Genomic DNA, 22210 nt, shown 5'->3' on the forward strand with positions numbered 1-22210 from the left:
CAAATCTTTAAAAGATAAATTAAATAATCGTGCTGGAGTTGGATACAAGATTGAGTCTTAGAAGAAATCTGCAGTTGGAAACTTGAAACGTCGGCAAAATTGCTGAAAGCAACATAAATCTGCAACAAAATAAACTGGGACCAACATGAGAATCTTGAAGAAATCAAGAAAACTTTACAAAATATGATCTATCAAGAATCGGAACAGGTGATTGTCTAAAACGATAAGATGTTCATCAAATTTGCAAAACACTCGACAAAATCATATAAACCAAATACATAAATTGCAACAGCACTCTTAAATTACATCAAGTCCACAATGAAGCAATTTATTCAAGAAAGACACGAAATATACATAACACGGGCGGACAGACGATGATTTCCAGCCGAAGACCGGAGATCATCGCCTTCTACCCACCAAATCCGATGATCGAAACCCTTTTTTCTAAAAAAATTGGCGTTTCTCTCTCTAGAACCATAGAGAGAGAATACCGCTTTAATTGAGAATTTATATATTTTAAAGTTGGTTTTTTTTATTAAATTATTATTCAACTAATTAAATTAAGAGATGATTACTTTCAAACCCTTGAGGTTCTGATGTTTACCCCTACGATATCCGCCGTCTCCACGAAACTGGAATTTTGATTAAATTATATATGTAAATATGTCTTAGCCCATATTTACATTATATACTGAGTGTTATAAAAGTATGTTTTTTTTTTATGAAATTATGTTTTTTATATATAGAAGTATGTTTTAGGTAGATTTTTTTCATGCTAAAAAAATTTGGATTATATATGAACTTAAAAAATGAAAAAATATCTTTCTGCAGAGGTATTAGGCTTTTAAAGGGATGCTTTTCGACTCTGTCCAAAAATTAGGCTTTCAATCGCTCAACTGACTAAGCCCGCTCAGGCATTGGTCTCAATCACTAGGCCTGGGCCTTTATGCTTCAGCCCATTATTGCTACAACACGCCATTTTCCAGTCTTCACAAATCACAAGACGTCTCATTCTCATCTTTCCTTTTCTCTGTGTCCCTCTTCAGCTATTGGTTCTCATATACTATAACTTTCAAAACCTATGGCGACGACGACGAATATAATGGACGACGACGTTTACCTTATTCTCGCCGAGCAACGCCGTGAACTCACGGCGGCGCAATTCATCGATTCTGATTTAGATTTCGCTTACCAACTCCAACTCCAAGAAGCCATAAACGCTTCCCTAGTTCTCCTCCCTTCCTCTTCCACGTCACAGCCACCGCAACCGCCACAACCCGAAAACGACGCCGTTGCCTCCTCTTCGTTTCCCTCTCTCCAGTCGGAGGAACTCGCGAAACTCGAACAAGAATTAAACGACCGGAAACAGTCCGAACTTGAAGCGCGCAAAATAAGGGACGATCTCAACCGTCGGATTCACGATCAGAAACTCGCGCGTGAGATTGTGCGAATTCCGGAGGATGACTGGGGCGAGTGGGGTGATGAGTTTGAGAAACCTTATCAGAGTGTTAGTTGTAGCAGTGGTGCTGCTAGTTCTTCTAAAAGTGGTGTTATTCATAACGAGGAGAGTGTGTTTAGAATTTATTTTAAGGGTTTGATAAGTGAGGAGACTGTGGATGGTAAAATGGTAAATTTGGGTGGTATTGGGGTTGCAATTTGTGATCCTGATGATAATTTGGTATTTGAAATAAGGAAGCCATTGATTGGGAATGGAATGGGTAAGCAAGCTATTGAGACTAAAGCTTTGATTGAAGGGCTTAGTGCTGCTATTGCGTTGGAGCTTAAAAGGGTCGTCATTCATTGTCATTATCATCCGCTTTATCAGTTTGTAAGTATATTTGTTGAGCTCTAATTTGAACCTATCCATGCTACATTATCGTATTCATATTAGTTTAAAGTGCTAAACTTGAGAATTGAATTGGATTCTTTTATATGCATTTGAAGGAATTATGAGAGAATTGAAAATACAACTCAATTTCATTAAGCGTGGTAAGTTGGTGAATTATGTATCTTCCAAGAATTGGGATGTAATATATATGAACTATAAGCAGCTTATTGATAATATATGATTACACTCCATATTAAGTTGGTGTCGTTTCCGCGGATATTTGAAAATTTAGGAGGATGATCTTAGGAGTATCTCTATAATGAACCCTACTCTCACTATTTAATCCTTGTTGAAACAACTGAATTTCAAGTGAGTGAAAGAAAAACAACTTATATTAAGTTAGGTTATGAGGCTGAAAGTTTTTTTTATTCCGTAAGACTTGAAGACATAGTTAATGCATTTGGCGTGGCATGATGTAGTAATTTGAGCACTTGCCAGGTTTCCCATACCTATCCTCCCCTTGATTCACCATTTTCAGATGTCCGCTGAATGCTGATAGTGTCTGTTTTTATTGTTTTAGCTGTAGAGAGTCTATGAGAATGCATACAAGTTTTTTGATATTTTTTGACAGTTGCTTTTAAAAAATGTTCCAATGATTTGCAATGGAGTTAGTTGAGTTTATATTATGCCATTCAGATTATTGGTAGATGGCCAGCAAAGCAGCGCAAGGTTGCAGCCTTAGTCAATCAAGTGTCCCTTCTCCGAAAGGAATTCACAATGTGCAGAACCATACTTGTGCCGCATAATGATATTAAGTATGCATTTAAACTTGCAAAAGATGCAATAGTTTCTCAGGTCACAAGGCCAGCAGAACCTAGCCATGGCAAGACTTTTCAGGAAACTTGTGTTATTTGTTTAGAAGATACAGATGCTGAACGCATATTTTCAGTTGATGAATGCCAGCATAGATACTGTTTTCCTTGTATGAAACAACATGTGGAGGTGAAGTTGCTTCATGGAATGGTGCCTAAATGTCCTCATGACGCCTGTAAATCAGAGCTCACTGTTGACAGCTGTAGCAAATTTTTGACATCCAAATTAATTGAGATGATGATCCGACGAATAAAAGAAGCTTCGATTCCTGTGTCAGAGAAGATTTACTGCCCATATCCCAAGTGCTCTGTATTAATGTCGAGAAGTGAGGTGTCTGATGGTTCTGAACGTTCCAGTGCTAGGAAATGCTTGAAATGTCATGGCCTTTTCTGTATTGACTGCAAGGTCCCCTGGCATAGCAATATGACTTGTATTGATTACAAAATATTGAATCCTAACCCACCTGCAGAAGAGTTGAAATTAAAGTCTCTTGCTACAAGAAACCTATGGCGACAGTGCGTGAAATGTAACCATATGATTGAACTTGCTGAAGGCTGTTATCACATGACTTGCAGGTATCTTGCTCATCTACCTTTTAATTTGAGTCATTTGACCTGTCCTACACTCCTACTATAATCAAATGCCTAAATGTCCAACTTTTAATTGCTTTAAATAGGACACATGTGGTGTATATGTTACATTTCCGGGAAGATCGCTCATCTTATAACGCATTTATAGTGCTTAGCTGATTCTGATTTATACATGCGTCAATGTAAATGATTACCATAGCTGAATTGTATAGGTAAGATTGTGAAAATAGAATCGGAGTCTTACGAGGATACTATTAGGGATAAGTTTTAGTATCAGGCAGGTGAAGAGTAGCCTTCCCCGATTGACTTATGTGGTGTTTGATAAAACTGAAAATTAAGTGCTGAATTTTACGAGTGGAATATATTAATCACTGAAACTTTTAAGTACTGAATGTTATAATATATTTGATACCTTTCATCACTAAAAATATTAAATTTTCTCATAAAATACATTTCAATTTAATTTTATTTTTTCATTTACAATATATTTATTAAAATAAATATGAGTTGTATAGTATTAATATAATAATATAATGACAATATACAAATATAAGTATAAGAGTATAATGATAAATAATATTATTAAAGGATTAAGATAAAAAGGACAGTTTATTGATTAGTATAATAAATTACATGTCGAGCAATCATTTATTTTGGAGTTTCTCATTTGAGCATTTCCATTTCCGCGCTACATAGAGTATATGTATGTTCAAGTGTTTGATGTTTTCGTTCAGATGTGGATATGAGTTTTGCTACAACTGTGGAGCTGAGTGGAAGGGCAAAAAGCCAACATGTTCTTGCCCAATCTGGGATGAGGATTACATATTAGGTAATAGGTTAGGCTCTGATGATGAAGAAGAAGATTTTGAATTTGATGATGACGATGACGATGAGGATTTCTATGTTCATGATTATCATGACTATGCTGATGGTTTCTTTTAACAAATGCAAAACATATTCTCCTTGGCGGTATTCTATTTTTCTTTTAGCAATATTGATTTTGTGTATATTGTTTCAGTATAGTTAACTTCATAATACTTAAATGGATTGCAGATTTTGATAAAAATATGTATATATACACATGGCATCAGAATTAATCTATTGAATTTCAATGTCATGGTCTGTATATACCTGAAGCTAGAATCAAGGTTCTGATTCTAATTCCACACTGAATAGAGTCTAACTGAGTTGAGTATTTGCATACGTAAACTCGAGCTTGGATTTAATCAATTGATCTCGACTTGAGTTGAGCTTTAAACAAGTCAACTTTGAGCTCATGGGGTGGTAAATTTGTCTGAGTTTTGAAAGAGTTCGAGCTATATGAGCTTGGTCAAAAAGTTTGTTAAAATTAATTTTTAGGGATAAACTATCAATGAAATTTTATATGTACAAGGAACTTATTGTATATAAAGGTAAATAAGCTCGATAAAGGCTCGAGTCTAGCGAGCAAAATGTTTCAGAGTTTGAAGACTCATCAGGCTATGCGGGCAGCTCAATTTTGAGCTCGACTTGATTAATATCAAGTTTTGATTTGTTTTTGAGGTAAATTCGAATAGTTTACGAGTTAGCTCGACTCACTTGCACTGTGTTTATATTAAAAAAAATTAGAATTACAGAATAATGCTATTAAGTCTCGTATTTTGCACTACACTATTGTATCATCTAAGATGATCATATATAATTGACGAATTTTAATTTTAAATTGACCATATGTTTTGCACTACGCTATTGTATCATTTAAGATGATCAAATATGTGTCAAATAAAATAATGTGTCATACAGTATTAAATTGTTGGTTAAGTAGTATTTTTGAGAATCATATGATTTTGTACACTGTTTAAAGATGCTGAAAACATAATTATAATTAGTATTATGAGGACTTTCACATGAAGTTTAGAAAAGAACACAACTTTTAGAAAGTGTCGATTGTAGAAAAAAAAATTCATTTCTTTTCAAATAATCATCTGCAATTTTTAGGGGCGGTTTCGCTGACGTGGCATGACACGTGACAAATCCATAGACTTTAATATGTAGTTTTAGGATGTAGTTGAGTTAAAATGAAGTTGGATTGAATTAAAAAAAAAATACTCAATTCAATGGAGATGATAAACAAATATTTTTAATAGTAAAATAATTATCTCAAAGTTACCATTCTTATGAAAAAAATTCATTTTAGTCAAATTTAAATTTTGATATCGATTCATTTTTAAATTTTTTATGAGATAAGGAATTAATATATAAAGGAATTTGTATCAATTATTATATGACTTACTTTTTCTTATCAATTAATTAATTTTATGATTAATTAATTTGAAGTTTTGGTTTTTAAATTAATATACTTAATTTAATTGATAAAACTTAAGAGCTTTAAGAGGTTAATTAACAAAAGAATTGTTCTTAAATTCATTATTTACAGCATATGTCTTCAAAGATAAATTGATATTTTAAATTTTCGGATATATTTATGTCCCATAAAGATAAAAAAAAATATTATTTTAGACGTTTCAAAATATATATGAAAATTTAGTTATTATTCATTAATTAATTATTATCAAAAGTCACTTTATTTTGATTAAAAATAATAACTAATTGATTTTTTTAGATTTTTATGGTTGGAGGTAAATTGACTAGAAAATTAGAATTTTTTGAAAAAATGATTGAAAAAATTGGTTGTTTTCATTTTATATGTTTCACTTCTCAAAACTTGACTAGGAAAGTAATGTTTTTAGCAAAATTTAACTAAATTGTACTTTTTTTAGCAAAATTTATTTTTGTATTAATTAGTTCTTCCGTCTATTTTTAGTGTTAGTCAACTAATTCAAAACAAATTATTTTTAAAAAAAAAATTCAAATAACTTAATTTAAAAAATAAATTTCAATTTTTTATAATATTATAAAAAATATAAATTTTGCTAAAAATTCAATGACCTAATATATCCAATTTGTTTTAATTTTTACTTCTGTTACTTTTCATTTTTTTTTTAATTTTAATTTTCTAAATTGTTTATATTTTTTTTTGTCAAACATAGCCTACTCTAATTGTTAGCGGGGGTTAGTGGGAGTTAATGTTAGACATATTTTAAATAGACACACTGCCCGTGAGTGTTGAGTGTCGAACCCTCAACCTCATACACATATCATTAGAGATTGGCCAATTCGGCCAAGTTTTCAAGTGTAAATTGTTTATATTTTACTTAGGGGTCGTTTGGTTGGGCAAAAAAAGGGGGGAATGGGAATGAGAATGGAAATGATTCCCATTGTTTGTGTTTGTTTTGTCAAATTACACTAGGGAATGGGAATGTGATTATCCCCTCAATGGGAATCACCCATTCCCTCCTTACCCCATGAAAATGAACTTTTGGGAATAAAAATCAAAATTTAAAAAAATATTCTAATGATAAACAATAAATATATAATTATTAAAAAAATTATTTTTAAATTTTAAAAAATATACTTAAAATAAAAAATAATATTTTCTTAAAAAATATATCTTTTTATTTTTTAAAAAATATTTTTTTAATTTTTTTTAAAATATTTTATTTTAAAAAAAAAAATTATAAAAAAAATATTTTAATAAATAATAAATAATTTTTTTTATTAAACTTTACCCATTCCCATTCTTACACTTTGAACCAAATAAAAAATGAAAACAATCATTCTCATTCTCATTCTTTTCCATTCTGATTCTCATTTCCAACTTTGAACCAAACGGCTTCTTAGTTTAAATTAAAGCTAGAACAAAATTTCAAAAAATTAATACATTAATAAACATTGAAGATTAAATTGAAGTCGTTAGCTTAATAAATTTTATAGTTATATAATTTTTTATTTAAACATATTAAAATTATAAATTTAAAAGTTCAATTTAATTCAATTTTTTTAATTTAGTCTTTTGATTTAGTTGAATAATATATAAACGGAACAATTAACTTTTTTTTTTTCAAAAGATAACATTATATAAATATATAATAAGAATATAAGAATGACCATTCCATGAGGTAATGAATCATTCTTTTAAAATCATACATGGACTTAGCGGCTACTATAAGAGCCATCCGATTACACATCCGTCTAACAAATTTAAAAGAATAAACCGTTAATAATTTTGTTAAACGAATGCTATGAACTTTAATAATTTAAAATAATATGATATGGACACTTACCATGGGATAATTATACAATATTAACCGTTATGCCATTTTATTCGTGCAACAAACTAATTCCGCGTTAGTCATATGGAAAATTGAATGCTAAAAAAATAAGTAATAATTAGAAGATTTTCTACCACACATGCTCATTGACTTGATGTAAAAATGATGTGACGCAACAGTTGAATGGAATAAACACTCCTTGTACCATTTTGAGCTCTTAAAATATTTGAGCATCACTTTATAATCTTTTTACAAAAACATAATTGAAGTGCAAGAATCATCCACCAAGCCACGCCAATATAACATACCTAAACATTTAAATAAAAAAACAATAATAAATTTGAGTTCGGAATTATTTGGCAGAAAAGAGTCCGACCAAACTGTTGACAGAAATAAAAATAGAAGATCAAATCGTTTGGCAGAATAAAGTCCGACCAAACTATTGATAGAAATAAAAATAAAAGACCAAACCGTTTGATTTTCATATATGAGGGATAAAAATGTAAATAATGATATATGTGGGTGTGTGAGAGTAATTTGGTCTTTATATAATGTGAATTTCAAAATTCAAATATTTATGATCCCTTCTTCAGCACGCTGTCTCTCTCTCTCTCACTACACTGTTTATGCTTTACCCGTCTCTTTATATTCTCTTCATCACAATTACACAGAGGCAATTCAATTCCCTTTGATTAACCATTACCTGAAATCCAATCACCCGTATGACAAACCCTAACGCCAAACGGAAAATGTCCGTTTCCAGTAACGTAGATGACCAAAACGACGACGTTGACGACATTCTCAAAGAACAACGCCGTGAAATCACAGAAGCCAAAGCTCTCTTCTCCGACAATGATCTCGCTTTTAATCTCCAGATGGAAGAAGCCATAACCGCTTCTATTTCACTAAACCCTAACGTTATTCCCTCGCCAACCCTAAATGACGCCGTTTTGCACGAGGATGATGATTTTGATTACACGGCTTTACTGCTAGACGACGTGGAGAGGCTGGATCAAGAACGTAGGGACCGTGAGGCGTGTGAGAATTTAATGAGGGAAATGAAAAAAGAGCTGGACTGTAGGATTCATGATCAGAAAGTAGCTAGTGAAATCTCCAACATTCCTGACGTTGAATGGGAGAAATACGGTGATAATTTTGAGAAGCCGTACGTTTCGTCGGCCGCGGCGGGCTCTAGTAGCAGTAACGGTGGGGAACTGGGGCTGGTGAATGGTGAGGGATTTAAGGTGTATTGTAAGGGAGTAGTGAGTGAAGAAATGATTAGAGAAATGAAGGTGGTTGTTGGTGGCATTGGAGTGGCCATTTGTGATTTTAAGGATAATGTGATTTTTGAAGTTAGTAAGGCTGCGGAAGTTGGTCTTGTTAAGAGTGCTCAAGGGGTTGTCATTCTGGAAATTAAAGCTATTATTGAAGGATTGAATGCTGCTTTGAGTCTGGAATTGAGCAGAATTACCTTTTATTGCGATGATTTTATGATCTACCAATATGTAAGTGTATTTATGATCAACTATTATATCATTTTGTTTTATAATGGTGGTATTTTCTTGTTGTTTTTTCATAGTAGTTAGTTCCATGCTGTTGTCTCTTGTTGAGACTTGTTGGTTGCGTTCAGAAAGTCGTATACTTTAATTGTTTCTCATGTACCAACGTGAACTTCCTATAGGCTAGTCATGCAAAGTTTGACATGCTCTTGCATGATTTTGATTTAGTTAGATTCTTCAAATTCGGTAATTAGGAGTTGTGGTATTGTTTCAGTGTCTTCGGGTGCTGAGTTGCTACATGTAAATGATTCAGATGGTATATTACCTAATGTAAACTGGTAAATTTTGTATCTAAAAGGAATCGGAGAACAGATATCAATTGGTGAATAGTTTAGTGTCAAACAGGCAGCGTTCTGCTTCCATATGTTTAGGAGATTTAAATTTTGGAATATTGTGAATTTTAGTTTTCCAGAGAACTCCTTATTTGTGCTTCTGGCAAACTTTGAAAAGTAATTTGGCTTTTTGTTTCCATCCTGAGTAGAAAAATTGTTCTCTATTCAGCTTTTATGTCATTGTGCTTTTCTCTGATTGTTTTCCAAAATCTATCTTTTTCAATGTCACTCTCTCTTTGATAATGTTTTTTAAATTTTATTTTAACTTTCAAATGGTGCTTGCTTCTAGTTGTTCTTGGACCTTTATATTTCCAACGCTTTCCGGACATAGATTTCTAATTGGGTTAGCATTTTTTCTGTTGTATCCTATAAACAGCTTACAGGTAGGGTTCAACCATCTGAAAATATGATTGCAACCTTGGTCGACCAGGTGTCTCATCTTCTTAAAGAGTTTACCGATTGTCAGCCAATGCTTGTGACACGCAATGATATAAAGTTTGCATTTAAACTGGCCAGAAATGCTGTCGTATCTCAGATCACATGGAATGCAGAACCTGACAAAGGAAAAAAGAGTTTGAAGGAGACTTGCATGATTTGCTTTGAGGATAAAGATGTAGGTCAGATGTTTTCCGTTGATGGTTGTTTGCATAGATATTGTTTTCCTTGTATGAAACAGCACGTTGAAGTGAAATTACTTAATGGGATGGAGGCAAATTGTCCTCATGAAAGCTGCCAATCTGAAGTTAGTATCGAAGATTGTGGACAGTTTCTTGATCCTAAATTAGTTAATATTATTAGCCAGAGGAAAAAGGAAGCTGCAATTGCCGTGACTGAGAAGGTTTACTGTCCACAAATGAGGTGCTCAGCATTAATGTCAAAAAGTGAATGTCTGGAATATACCAAGGGTTTTTTTGTTGGTGCTGATAAGTCTGGAGCTAGGAAATGCATGAAATGCAAATTATTTTTCTGCCTTAGCTGCCAAGTCCCTTGGCACTATAATGTGACATGCAGTGATTATAGAAGATCCAACCCTTATGCCCGTGCTGAAGATGCAATGCTTGACTCACTTGCCAAACAGAAACTGTGGCGCCGATGCATGATGTGCAATCATATAATTGAACTCGCTCAAGGTTGCTACCACATCACTTGCAGGTAAGTACATTGATTAGCTTAATTTCTTATATAGTTGCACTTTGATTATTTCATAAAGGTCTGTTAAAATGGAAAATCCGGTTGTTAGAGGAGATGTAGGCCGAATGCCGGATTGTAGTTCAAATTGAGAAAATTGGGTCTGACATGAGTTGATCTTGGATGGCTTAGGTACTTATAGCATGCACCATAATTTGTTAAATTACAGAGCTGTGCAATTTCAGAACCAAATAATGACACGTTTTGCTGATGCGAGAAACTCTGTTTATATGTCCAAACTCCAATCTTTCGATGTGTTGAATGAAATGTCAGCTGCTGTATAAGTGATTTATAACAGAGTTGGTAGAAAATTGATGCAAAGAACTTTTGAGTGATTCTGATTAAAATCTAGAAATTTTATTATTTCAAATTGAAATAAAAGGATTTGGATGGGAGAGAAAAATAAAGGTTAGAGGTTTTAGGGGTAATTTTAATAATATCTTGAAGAGGCTACTTGCTGCTATATAGCTTACCAACAGTTTGAAGAGAATGCATACAAATAAATTCTCATTTCTTTTTTGGTAAGCATTAATCTTATTTGCCTTTGAAATGGAGACAAGCTTCATGAAATTAGTGAATAATCCTTGTTCCACCTACTCAATAATCACCAAAACAAATTAAAAAAATAAATATTGTGCTACGCCTCAGGGTTCACATTTGCCTATCTATATAATTTGGTATTCTGATTAGGGGTGACCGGGTGAGCAAAGTTGGGTCAAATCAAATTAACCGATCTATTTTGGTTAAGTTTTGTTGATAAAAAAGAATTTTGCTCGATGGCGATTAAAAGTTCTGAAAATTTAGTTAACCAAATTAACTGAATGTTTTTTTTATTATTGTTTATTCTTTTATTATTTTAAGCGAATTAACAGACTAATATGTCCAGTTCGGTTTTATATTTTAAAGATTTTGGTAAATTTGGTTAAATCGCTTTCGGTTTCGGTTAAAAGGTAAAAATGTAGCTGGTTCAGTTAAGTAGACATTAATTTAGTGAATTTGATTTTGATTGAATTGGTCGGTTCTTAACGGAGCCGATGGTTTGCTCACCCGTAATTCTGATGTTATCGTTTTGCAGATGCGGTTATGAGTTCTGTTATACTTGTGGAGCTCCTTGGAAGAACAAGAAAGCTACTTGTAGGTGCCGGATTTGGGATGAAAGGAACATTATATATGCAAGGCGATGATTTAGGGTTATGATCTTAGATATGACTTCTAATTTAGGTTTATAGCTTTCTCTTTACTCTACTCAACTCTTATGTCTTTTTGCTTCAAGTTCAAGTAGTGTATATATGTTTTATATGATTTTTTTATAGGTTTTTTGGCCAAGTGTCAGCAAAATGGATCTGCATATTTTGGGATGTTTTAACGAATTTTATTGATCTAAACCTACAATGTTAAAATTATCTCCAACCTACATAATGTTTTCTATTGTTATTTCCCAAATAAGTAAATTTATTTTGTTTTATTACTTCTGAAAATTGTATGAAGTTATAGTACTTATACAATAACTTTCAACTCTGTAAAAGTTGCATCTTAGTATTATTTAAGATTTTTTAGACAAATACCATGAAAATGGAAAAATAATATCACAAGTACTTGTTGACTAAAAACTGTTGAATTATAGGTTTGACTAAAATTTATTACAAAAATCATTTTTAAATTTTGAATTTTATGGTTTCACTGATTTATGTGAGAGGTACAACGTCCGTAGGTTATCGTTCGGAGCTATTTGTAGATACCCAAAAACCCAAATCAAAAGAATCAGTGAAGTCATCATCATCATTAAAATTTGAAAATTCAAACCGGTAGAATCAATTTAAAATTAAAACCGGCGAGAGGAGTAGAGGACGGGCTGGTGCGGACAACAGAGCTGCAGAAGAGGCAGATGCATTGACAGACGGTGGAGTTGTGGATAACGAGTTGGTTAGGACAACGGAGATTGAGAGGAGGCAGAGGCATTGACAAACGGAGGAGGTGCAGACGACAAGCTTGTTTGGACGGCGGAGCTGCAGAGGAGGAAGAGTCGTTGATGAACAGATGGTATAGGAGACGTCGTGGTGCTGAGGACCGCGGTGGTCAGCTTGCAACACATCGGTGCTCGGAGAAACCCAAGAATCTTTATACATGCCGGAGAAGTAAACAAAAAAAATGAGAAAAAAAAAGATTGAGATTTGTACAAACCATGGTTATAAAAATAAATTTACTATTACTTTACTTTCGATTTAATTAAAAAACAAATTTACTAATAATTTACTATCAAGATAACTTAGTTTACTAACGATTTACTATTAGTTTACTAGCAATATTATAAAATAGGGTTAATTACATATAAAATCACCACCTTTATTACGGGTAACTGAGGGAGAAAAATCCGACGAATTGCGTCGATGACGATGGAAGTGAAGAGATGGATATGAAGAGAAGAAAAAGTTGAAATATGGAATAAATTCACTTTGAACAGCATTTTTGCAATAAAATAAATATGGTCGTATGCGTGAGAATATGTTGTACTTTTGTAGTGATGCGTCTAATTTCCTCTATTATTTAGAGGAAATTATAGGGAGCATGTGTTTTTTTAAAAATAATTCTAAATTTCCGTGTTCTTTTATTTGCTATCAGAACATTTGATTTTAGCAAACACTATGGACTTGTTTTTACTTTTTTCATTTAATACGTGATAGGATCGGTTTTATTTTGACTACTACTACTACTACTACTACTGCATCGAAATCAACTGTTATAAAATATTTAATATACAAAATAAACTTAACAATTAACCAACTTCAATAAAAAAAACAAGAATCTAAAAATTAAAATTTAAAAATGTAATATATTAGAAAACTCAAGTGTTGAGAATCAATGAACATAATTTACACCATCTATACTTTTATCTTTAATTTGATCCTTTCTAAATATATTTTCAATGGATCACAATCCAATTTGTTAAGAAACTAGAAGATGAAACTCGAACACACAGTGGATGGATTTAATCAAATCAAGAATCAACTCAAATAAAACTAACTAAAATCATCAAAACACACTGTAAAATTATATTAAAATACAAACAAATTTTCAAAACGCAGCAATTTACTGAGTAAATTAAGATAAATATATATAAAAATAAATATTAGAATATCTCCATTGCATATGACATATTTTGTATTATTTTAGCATAAATTATACCAAAAGGATAAATATAGCACAAATTTTAAATTTTGACTCTAATGCACATTGCTATATTAAATGACAAACTTTTACTTTTATAGTGATTTTTAATTTTACATGTAAAAAACACAATATTTATTAAAAGTTTCAGTTTAATATGTAAATCTCATTAATAATTATTAATTAAATATTAGAATAATATTCTTAATAAATAATTATAATAAAAAAATGATATATTTTTAAATTTAAATATATATATATATAATAAAAATAAAATATTATAAAACATAAATTATTTGAATTATTAGTTTATTGTAGTACTTTATTTATTTTTGTAAAAAATCTACTATATTAATACTATTTTTATAATTAACTAATTTAAAATAAAAAAATTTGGTATAGTTATACTAAATGAAATTGCTATTAACTCTTAATTATTTAAATAGATAAAAGAATTTGACATATGCTAAATTTGATGTTAAAATTTATCATCAAGTTTAGCATATGTCGAATTTGGCATAAGATATATCATGGAATGGAACAGTTTATTTCATTATGAAAGCTAAATTTAGCATTCCGAAATTGGTTTAACATAAGAGTTGAGATGCTTTTAGGATGAAGAAATGATGGATTCTCTGTTTAAGGCTGGAAATCTCCGCTTTTTCACTCTTAAAGTCAAGCTGTGATATATTAAATTTGAGAGACGATTATAAAAATAAAAAAGGGAGAGGGAGTGTAGTCAAATCCAGTTTTATTAGAATTTTTTTTATTTAGATGGTTACTAAAATTTTATCGAATAAATCAAGGGCAACTTACTCTAACGTTCTCTAGTTATATTATAATAAACAGTTTGATATCTCTTGTTTTAAAATCTTACTAATGGTCCCCCGCGTCTGATTTTGTTAACCATTAGACTCCTATGTTAATTTTGGTACTTACTTTCAAAGGATTTAGTACATAACTTTCAAACGGTTGGATACCTCACTTTCAATTTCGTTAATGATTTGGTACACCAAATTAACAAAATAGCCTAATAATTAATAGAATTAAAATGAGGGAGTATTAAATATGATTTTCAAATAAAAAATATTAAACTGTTAATTATGATATATACGGAAGCCTCATAGTAATTTGCTTATAAATCAATGGTTTTTTTGTTTGTTTTTCTTAAAAATTACATGTTTTATGAATATTTATAATCTTTTAAAAAAAAAATGAGATCAAGTAAGGTCGGCCCTTATTGGACGGCCCAAGCCTGAAAAGGTCCAAAAGTCGAGCAGCGGAGATAGCTAAAACCAGTTAAAAAAGAAACCGATTGCGTTCCCAATTTTGATAGAGCTCAAAGCAGTCAATTTCCAATCGCATAAACCAGAAAGAAGGAAGAGCAAACCTGAGCGGCAGAGATGAGCGGAGCGGTGAAGAAGGTAGCGGATGCAGCATTCAAGGCATCAAAGAACATAGATTGGGATGGCATGGGTAAGCTCCTCGTTTCCGACGAAGCTCGCAAAGAGTTCGCCACTCTCCGTCGCGCTTTCGATGAAGTTAACTCTCAGCTCGAAACTAAGTTCAGTCAGGTACCTCCGCCCCCTCCCTCTCCACATTTAATGTTATCTACAAGTCTTTGATCTTTGCCGCTAGGGTTTTTATTGAACAGTCTTTTCTGGATCTGAAACCACACGGTGTATAATACACCTATTGTTGTTGTATGTATTAATTAATTGCATATCTATTTATTTTTCAATTACTCATTTTGTTTTAGTCAGTATCCGATTATACCTAACTGTGATTCCATTTTCTTTGATAGAGTGAATAGAATTGCAACGTTGAAGCTGAATTTGTTATTTGAATTTTCCATATGGAAATTGCTACTTTGCCTGATACTAAACTACGGAAAAGAGCGTGAAATGAAAATTTATTTTGTAATTTTTTTTCATTTCTTGTCTGGAATTCACTGTCATAGTTTGAGAAATTTGATTTGATAGCCATAAAGTTTTGTAAAAACAATTGGAGTGCGTTTGATTTAAATGAGATTCTTAAGGAATTCATTTGAAATTGATAATAGTTGTGTTTTGTTTACTTTAGAATATGTTTGAAAATTAATTTTGTAAATTTAGTGTACTTGCTTCAGAAAGTCGATAGAAATTATAAAATATTAATGATATAAAACCATATCTTTGGAAATATAAAAAATTAAATCGAATTATAATTTCTGAAAGCCTGAAATCATGTAATTTTATTTGAAATGAATTCTCGACTTTGTTCTTTTAGAAACCGAACATAACAGTACATTTAGGATGAATTTTGTTCAGAATTCGGTAACAAATAAAATAAATTCTAGTTTACAGTTAAACCAAACACTATATTAAACTATTAAGAGGTGCATGATTTATAAAGCTGCAAATTTAAAATCATGAGTTGCTAATGCTAAATTTATTTGTATTTTTTTTTTGATGAAATGCATTTGAAAATTAGTTGAATTTCTTGTTTATGTATTCCAAACAATACTTGAATTTGTAGTGATGTTTTTCTTTGTATATTTCCATTTTGGTGAGGAAATCTTCTATTTCTCTCCATTTTGTTCAACGATCATGGATTAACACCTATTGAAACTGAAATGTTCTCATCCATTTGTTACTACTACTCTACTAGTACTGCCGCTACTCTTCAAGGTTTACAGTTTTTCTATCTAGAAGTTAACTTATGACCTACATTTCTTTTATGATTATGTAGCCATCTTAATACCTTGGAACATAGATGCAGTCATTGTAGTTTGTTATGATTATTTATTCTTATTGATCTGCACTACTTGGGTGGAATATGTATTACCATGAAATGGAGTTAATTTATTGGTGGCCAATTTATTTATTTTTCTTATTTTTATTTATGTTGTTAATTTTTTATTTGTTGCTCAAATAGCATTTAGTTTCTTTATTTTTACTTGAACCCTTGTTTGTCCTTAGAATTTAGATGTGTTGCACAGATTGTTGTGTAATCTCTTGAATAAAATTGACTTCTACTGATTTTTGGTCTAAATTATGCAGGAACCTGAACCAGTAAACTGGGAATATTACAGAAAGAATATTGGTTCTCGCTTGGTTGATATGTACAAGGAAGCATATGACAGTATGTCTTTTACTTGGCTATTGTTCTATAGTGCCATTGGATACACTTTTCTTTTATTATCTTGTACTTTTGCATTGTATGGTTACATCTGTCTGTCACAGCAATTGGTATCTGAAAATTTGAAAAAGGTTTTGAAAAGTAGGGTTCTTCCCTGGCTGTTGGAGACTAATGCTTAGCTAAACCCTTGTGGAATGAATAACCCCATAGTTCACTGGAATATCTTTTGCTTAAACTGACGTTCTTGATAATTCATTATTTAAATTAGTTAAAACTGCTTTTTTGAAGCTTAGGTTTAGGAAGTAATTGCTTTACTTTATCTTTTGCATATTTGTACAATGGAAATTCTTGATTGTAGTAAGCAAATATTGAGTTTAGATGAAGATATCGGATCAAATCGCGTTTAATTTTGATCGGATAAGCATATTGTGACTTAATTGTACCATTGTCACTTAACTATGTTGTTTTTGTTGCTTTACAGGCATTGAGGTCCCCAAATATGTGGACACTGTAACTCCTCAATACAAACCAAAATTTGACTCCCTGGTAGGATATCAATAATTTTGTGTTTTCTATGATGTCATTGCTCAACTTTTCCCCTCTTGCTTGCTTCTTGTAAACTTTGAGGCCGAAGTATCTGTTACATTTCAATTTCTTCGTCCTTTTCTTTTTTGTACTTCTTTGAAACTAATTATGCAGATGATCTTATCTGGTTTGAAAATTTAATGCATATGGGCATTATGTTTAATAGAAAATATTCATTTTGTGCTCATCGACTATCTAATCAAGTCAAATGTCTTGATGACAGCTGGTGGAACTGAAAGAAGCCGAGCAGAAGTCTCTTAAGGAGTCTGAAAGACTAGAAAAAGAGATTATTGATGTCCAAGAGTTGAAGGTGATGGACATATTGCTCAATTTCCGATCTCTCTCTCTTTCACATTTTCAATAGTCAATTTTCTCATTCGATTTTGTTTTGCCTAATTAACAGACTAAACTCAGTACCATGACGGCCGACGAATACTTTGCAAAGCACCCCGAGTTAAAGAAGAAGTTTGATGATGAAATCCGCAATGATTATTGGGGTTATTGATTTCAGGTCTGTGCACCAGACATTTGTTATTTTAAAATGAATTTTCAGGTTGTCTAAAATTTCATGGTCGCAATAAAGAAAGTGAACAAGTTTTGTGATTTGGATGTCCGGATCCTTTTCGGAATTTACAAGAGCAAGATACTTGTGTTTTTAGACTCTTCATGATGCGATAATGATGATCAATTAACAGATAATATTTCTTGACAAATGAGAGTCATGAACTCATGTTTGCACAGCTGAATAAAATTATGTATCAGTTAATTGTTATATGCGAGTGTTGAAGAAGGATAAGAATATGGAAGCAATGTGGATAGTTCCTTTTCTTATCTTTAATTATGTATGTATAATTGTATTTTAATTTGGCCAGGGATTAGTAGGGGTGCGGAAAAATCAATCAATTCAATTCAGTTTGGTTCGGATAGACACATACAAAAATTGGTTTTGTGGTTTGGTTTTGTCAACGATATAATAAAATTTCAGTTTAGTTTTAGTGTAAATTGAATCAACTGGTTTGGTTTGGTTTGAAAATCTATACATCCTTGTAATGTTTGTTCATTTCGATTTTGAAAAAAGTAAAATTTTGGTTCGAACATAATTTACACACTGAGATTTTTGTTTTTGGTATCATTGAGGAGGGGAAGCGCTTGTGGGTGGAATGACTCATTGGTTACTCCCCTAAGTGTTAGTCGTGGTTAGGTGTGAATAATTTGTGAAGCAATAAGAGAGGTGGATGGGGCTATATTGGATCTAATAACTCAACATAGCTTAATTATTTATCTACGCCCTAATAAAATCGTTTGTTCCATGTGGTTTAATGTATTAAGGGAAAAGGTACAAAAATGACCCTCATGTATAGCCCGTGTCTCTTGTTGGCACTTCATGTATTTTGGATCTCAAATATGATCCTAACGTCTTAAATAAGTATCAGAAAAACACAACAAATTAACGGGAGTTCGTTTTACCGTTAAATATGTGACGTGTCAAATTTTTTGCACACATAAGCATTAATTTAATCTGACACGTCATCTGCAACACATAATTAATTATAATAATAATTAAAAAAATTAATTAACTTTAATTATTCTAAAATTAACTCTAATTAACCTAAAATAACCCCCTTAACCTAAGCTAACCCTAAAATACAGCCTCCGCCGCCCTTCAATATAACCGCCACTGTTTCAGATTACTCCACCTTCGACACAACCTCCCAATCGCCGCAAACCTCAGGAGTTTCGCAAATCTCAGAGATCGATATCTCACCCGGATGAGAAATCGACGTGACAGATACGAAGTCTCCGAGTCTGTCTACTGCGCATCCAAGAAGTCAAAAGTGGAAACCAGATTAGCGACGGTGGCGTGTTTGAAGGACTTAACGGAGGTGAAAACAAGTTTGGGTTCAGATGTTGTGATGATGGTAGGTATATAAGTTGCAGCGGAGGAAAGGTGAGCGATTTATGCTGTGTTGGGGATTTTCAGAACTAGGTCCTTCTTGATTGGTGGTTTGTAGATAAGTTTCTAACATGGAGTTATTTTTCCATCGATTTTCTTTGAATTTTTGTTTTGAGATTGAATTGATTGTTAGTGGTAAATAAGTTTTAATATAGGGAATACAAATATGAATCATCTTTTTCATGTGAGATCTAGTAAATTTTGATTTGGGGAACATTGATCTGTTTGTCCACTTTTGGTTGAAGATGAAAACATAAGGTTGAAGATGAAGATATTGTGTTCTTAGGGTCATTTGATTTTAGTGATTTGGCCAAGTGCAAAAGGCTGTGTTTTAGTGTTAATTTAGCTTAGTTTAGATTAATTAGGATTATTTTAGAATAATTAGAGTTAATTTTATTAAAAGAATTTTAATTAATTATGATTAATGCTTATGTTTTATATTAATTTAAAAACGATGACGTGTCAGATTAAATTAATGCTTATGTGTGCAAATAAATTGACACATCATATATTTAACAGTAAAACAAACTTCCGTTAGTTTGTTGTGTTTTTTTTGATACTTTTTCAAGACGTTAGGGTTATATTTGAGATTCGAAATATATGAGGTGCTAACAAGAGACACGGGCTATACATGAGGGTCATTTTTGCACCTTTTCCCATGTATTAATAATGGCACCAACTTTGGTGAGCTGGAGAAATCTTTGAAAGTGGGGGGGCGATTCTAGCAGCCTGTATTCTATATGCAATAGGACCAGTGGAACAATGGAGGAATTACATGTGCATCAAAAAGAAATGGTATCTTATCTCTCAACATTAAGATTTCCTCATGAGCTCCTCTTTCAAGCCAGTGTTTAGCTGTAGTACTACTCATCTACTAGGGCGATTATTCTCAGTTTGGTTAAAACTAAAGGGATCCTTTTAAATTTTCAATTGAACTGACTAAATTAACTAGATTAGTGAAATCGAATTAATTAAAATTGACAGATAGACGGTTGTCGCACGAGCCAATGGATTATGCCAGACAGTTCTCTGGATTAGCAAGAAATTGTGTCAATGAGAATCGAAAAGAAGAGAATTTTGAAATGTATGTCACACGATGCTGCATATGTTGGTTTTTGCTAAACATCAATGATTTAGCTTTTTGAGTTTTGCAATGAATACTAATTTTTTTAGAAAATTTAGCATACACTATTATTGTATTAAATTATGTCCAATTATAATATACATACCTTTAGACAATGTCTATGGAGATAAGTACATTTTTTCAATTGAAGGATCATGTTCAACAAGCTATATTGAATGAATGCAAATAAAGACTGGTTTGGTATCTAATAAGATTTTAATTCTATTTTTTCAATTTCAGTAATACTAAATCTGTTTGAGACTTTACAATTGTAATGTCAAATGATATGACATATGTATAATTAGTAAAAGTAATGTTTATTTGTTTCTACTAGATAATTGTTAAGTTTATTTAATTACTGAGAAAAATTAAACAAGAGCTAAAGCAAAATCCTCAAATTTAAATTTAAATTTAAATTTATTTAAAATTTTCTTTTTTCTTAAGTGGGACTGCATTTTGTCAGTACCATTGCCATTCAGGCAAAGACTCACCGTTGTCCACGTCCTAACCTCCACCTACCTAACCGCCACCGCCACAGCCACATTCCCTCCTATGATGACAATCTTACTTTCCCACGTGGAGTCATCACAGCCTTCCATTTCTTCTGCTCACCTTTTCTTGATTGTAGTCTCCAATCGTCAACTAGAACCATTAACTTGAAGCTTTGAAGAATTAAAATTTTGTTTAAAATTAAATAGAAATGATATCTTCCGCTTGATTTAATTTGATATTATAAAAATTAGTTATTTTATTTTTTTATTTAATCAAGTGATAAATTTTTGACCCAAATATATTTTTAAAAGACAAAAAAAAAATATAGATTATAAAAATGTTTAATTGCTTAAAAACTTATGAAATTGAGCCAATTTGACAATGTAAAAAAAAAATCAATTTTGACAATTTAATACATGAACTGTCATTTTATTACAATTTGCAAGGGGGGCGATGTCTATATCGGTATCTTTTTGATAAAAAATTGATCAATATTTCGAATTGTAAAAATTTGATAATTAGAGTTTAATATTATCAAAATTTAAAATTCGTGTTAAAATTATAAAATATATTAAAATTTGTGATTTTTAAAACAGTTAATCCTTACAAAAGTTCATTTACTGAGTTACTAATATGATACTATAATTTATAATTTGTTTGGATGAAGAAACAAAATAAAAGGCATAAAATAGGAGGCAATTTAGAAAAATAAACAAAATAAAATGCCTACAGAAAGGAGGCAGCCGCCAACCCTGCCCCTTCCTCTGTCCCTAACTATTTCTTTTATTAAGGCAGATTATATATTTAAAAAAGCAAAATTACAATCTATATTGTCCAAATACACCGTAAATCAAGATTATAAAAAATAAAAAATAATCTAAATTTTTTATAATCGATCCACAAAAAAATAAAATAATAATAAAAATTTAAAAACACAATTTTATAAGTGTTAGAAAAATTAAACTGTTGAGAATTTCTATACCAATTGCACCTCCAGAATTTCTATTAATCTCTTATTCTGCTGTTAATATATTTCAAACGATAAAAAAATGTTGAATCTTCAAGAGTTTTTTAAAACTTGAATAAATTTTAATTTTTTAAATGATCTAATGATATACAAAACATAACTATATCAAATGAACACAAAACAATCACATAAAATTCCAAATAAGAGAGCAATTTATTCAGAAAAAAAACAAGCCAAATAAAGTAACAAAAAAACTAAAAAAACAATGATTTTCGGCTAGAAA

General features: G+C 31.4%; 3 protein-coding genes across 3 annotated transcripts; all 3 read left to right on the forward strand.

Moving 5' to 3' along the window:
- Nucleotides 1-988: 988 nt before the first annotated feature.
- LOC126664715 (E3 ubiquitin-protein ligase RSL1-like) lies at nt 989-4408 on the forward strand. Its single transcript, XM_050357231.2, has 3 exons — nt 989-1828; nt 2525-3276; nt 4026-4408. Exons 1-3 carry the CDS (start codon nt 1082-1084, stop codon nt 4231-4233), a joined length of 1707 nt encoding a protein of 568 aa, XP_050213188.1. The 5' UTR covers nt 989-1081; the 3' UTR covers nt 4234-4408.
- A 3630-nt stretch (nt 4409-8038) lies between these two features.
- LOC126666110 (E3 ubiquitin-protein ligase RSL1-like) lies at nt 8039-11949 on the forward strand. Its single transcript, XM_050359066.2, has 3 exons — nt 8039-8947; nt 9710-10485; nt 11597-11949. The coding sequence occupies exons 1-3, from the start codon at nt 8165-8167 to the stop codon at nt 11703-11705; spliced, it is 1668 nt and encodes a 555-aa protein (XP_050215023.1). The 5' UTR covers nt 8039-8164; the 3' UTR covers nt 11706-11949.
- A 3038-nt stretch (nt 11950-14987) lies between these two features.
- Nucleotides 14988-18163, forward strand: LOC126665576 (ATP synthase subunit d, mitochondrial). The gene is made up of 5 exons (XM_050358409.2): nt 14988-15260; nt 16728-16809; nt 17288-17352; nt 17615-17701; nt 17795-18163. The coding sequence occupies exons 1-5, from the start codon at nt 15090-15092 to the stop codon at nt 17894-17896; spliced, it is 507 nt and encodes a 168-aa protein (XP_050214366.1). The 5' UTR covers nt 14988-15089; the 3' UTR covers nt 17897-18163.
- Nucleotides 18164-22210: the final 4047 nt, after the last annotated feature.

The sequence above is a fragment of the Mercurialis annua genome, linkage group LG1-X, assembly GCF_937616625.2.
Source record: "Mercurialis annua linkage group LG1-X, ddMerAnnu1.2, whole genome shotgun sequence".
NCBI classification, from domain to species: Eukaryota; Viridiplantae; Streptophyta; class Magnoliopsida; order Malpighiales; family Euphorbiaceae; genus Mercurialis; species Mercurialis annua.

Bases quoted from the DNA above. Each gene is read 5' to 3' on its own strand.
- LOC126664715 (XM_050357231.2), top strand. From the start codon at position 1,082: ATGGCGACGACGACGAATATAATGGACGACGACGTTTACCTTATTCTC. The intron at 1,829-2,524 runs GTAAGTATATTT...TATGCCATTCAG, and splicing joins ATCATCCGCTTTATCAGTTT to ATTATTGGTAGATGGCCAGC. The intron at 3,277-4,025 runs GTATCTTGCTCA...GTTTTCGTTCAG, and splicing joins TGTTATCACATGACTTGCAG to ATGTGGATATGAGTTTTGCT.
- LOC126666110 (XM_050359066.2), top strand. From the start codon at position 8,165: ATGACAAACCCTAACGCCAAACGGAAAATGTCCGTTTCCAGTAACGTA. The intron at 8,948-9,709 runs GTAAGTGTATTT...TCCTATAAACAG, and splicing joins ATTTTATGATCTACCAATAT to CTTACAGGTAGGGTTCAACC. The intron at 10,486-11,596 runs GTAAGTACATTG...ATCGTTTTGCAG, and splicing joins TGCTACCACATCACTTGCAG to ATGCGGTTATGAGTTCTGTT.
- LOC126665576 (XM_050358409.2), top strand. From the start codon at position 15,090: ATGAGCGGAGCGGTGAAGAAGGTAGCGGATGCAGCATTCAAGGCATCA. The intron at 15,261-16,727 runs GTACCTCCGCCC...TAAATTATGCAG, and splicing joins TCGAAACTAAGTTCAGTCAG to GAACCTGAACCAGTAAACTG. The intron at 16,810-17,287 runs GTATGTCTTTTA...GTTGCTTTACAG, and splicing joins GTACAAGGAAGCATATGACA to GCATTGAGGTCCCCAAATAT.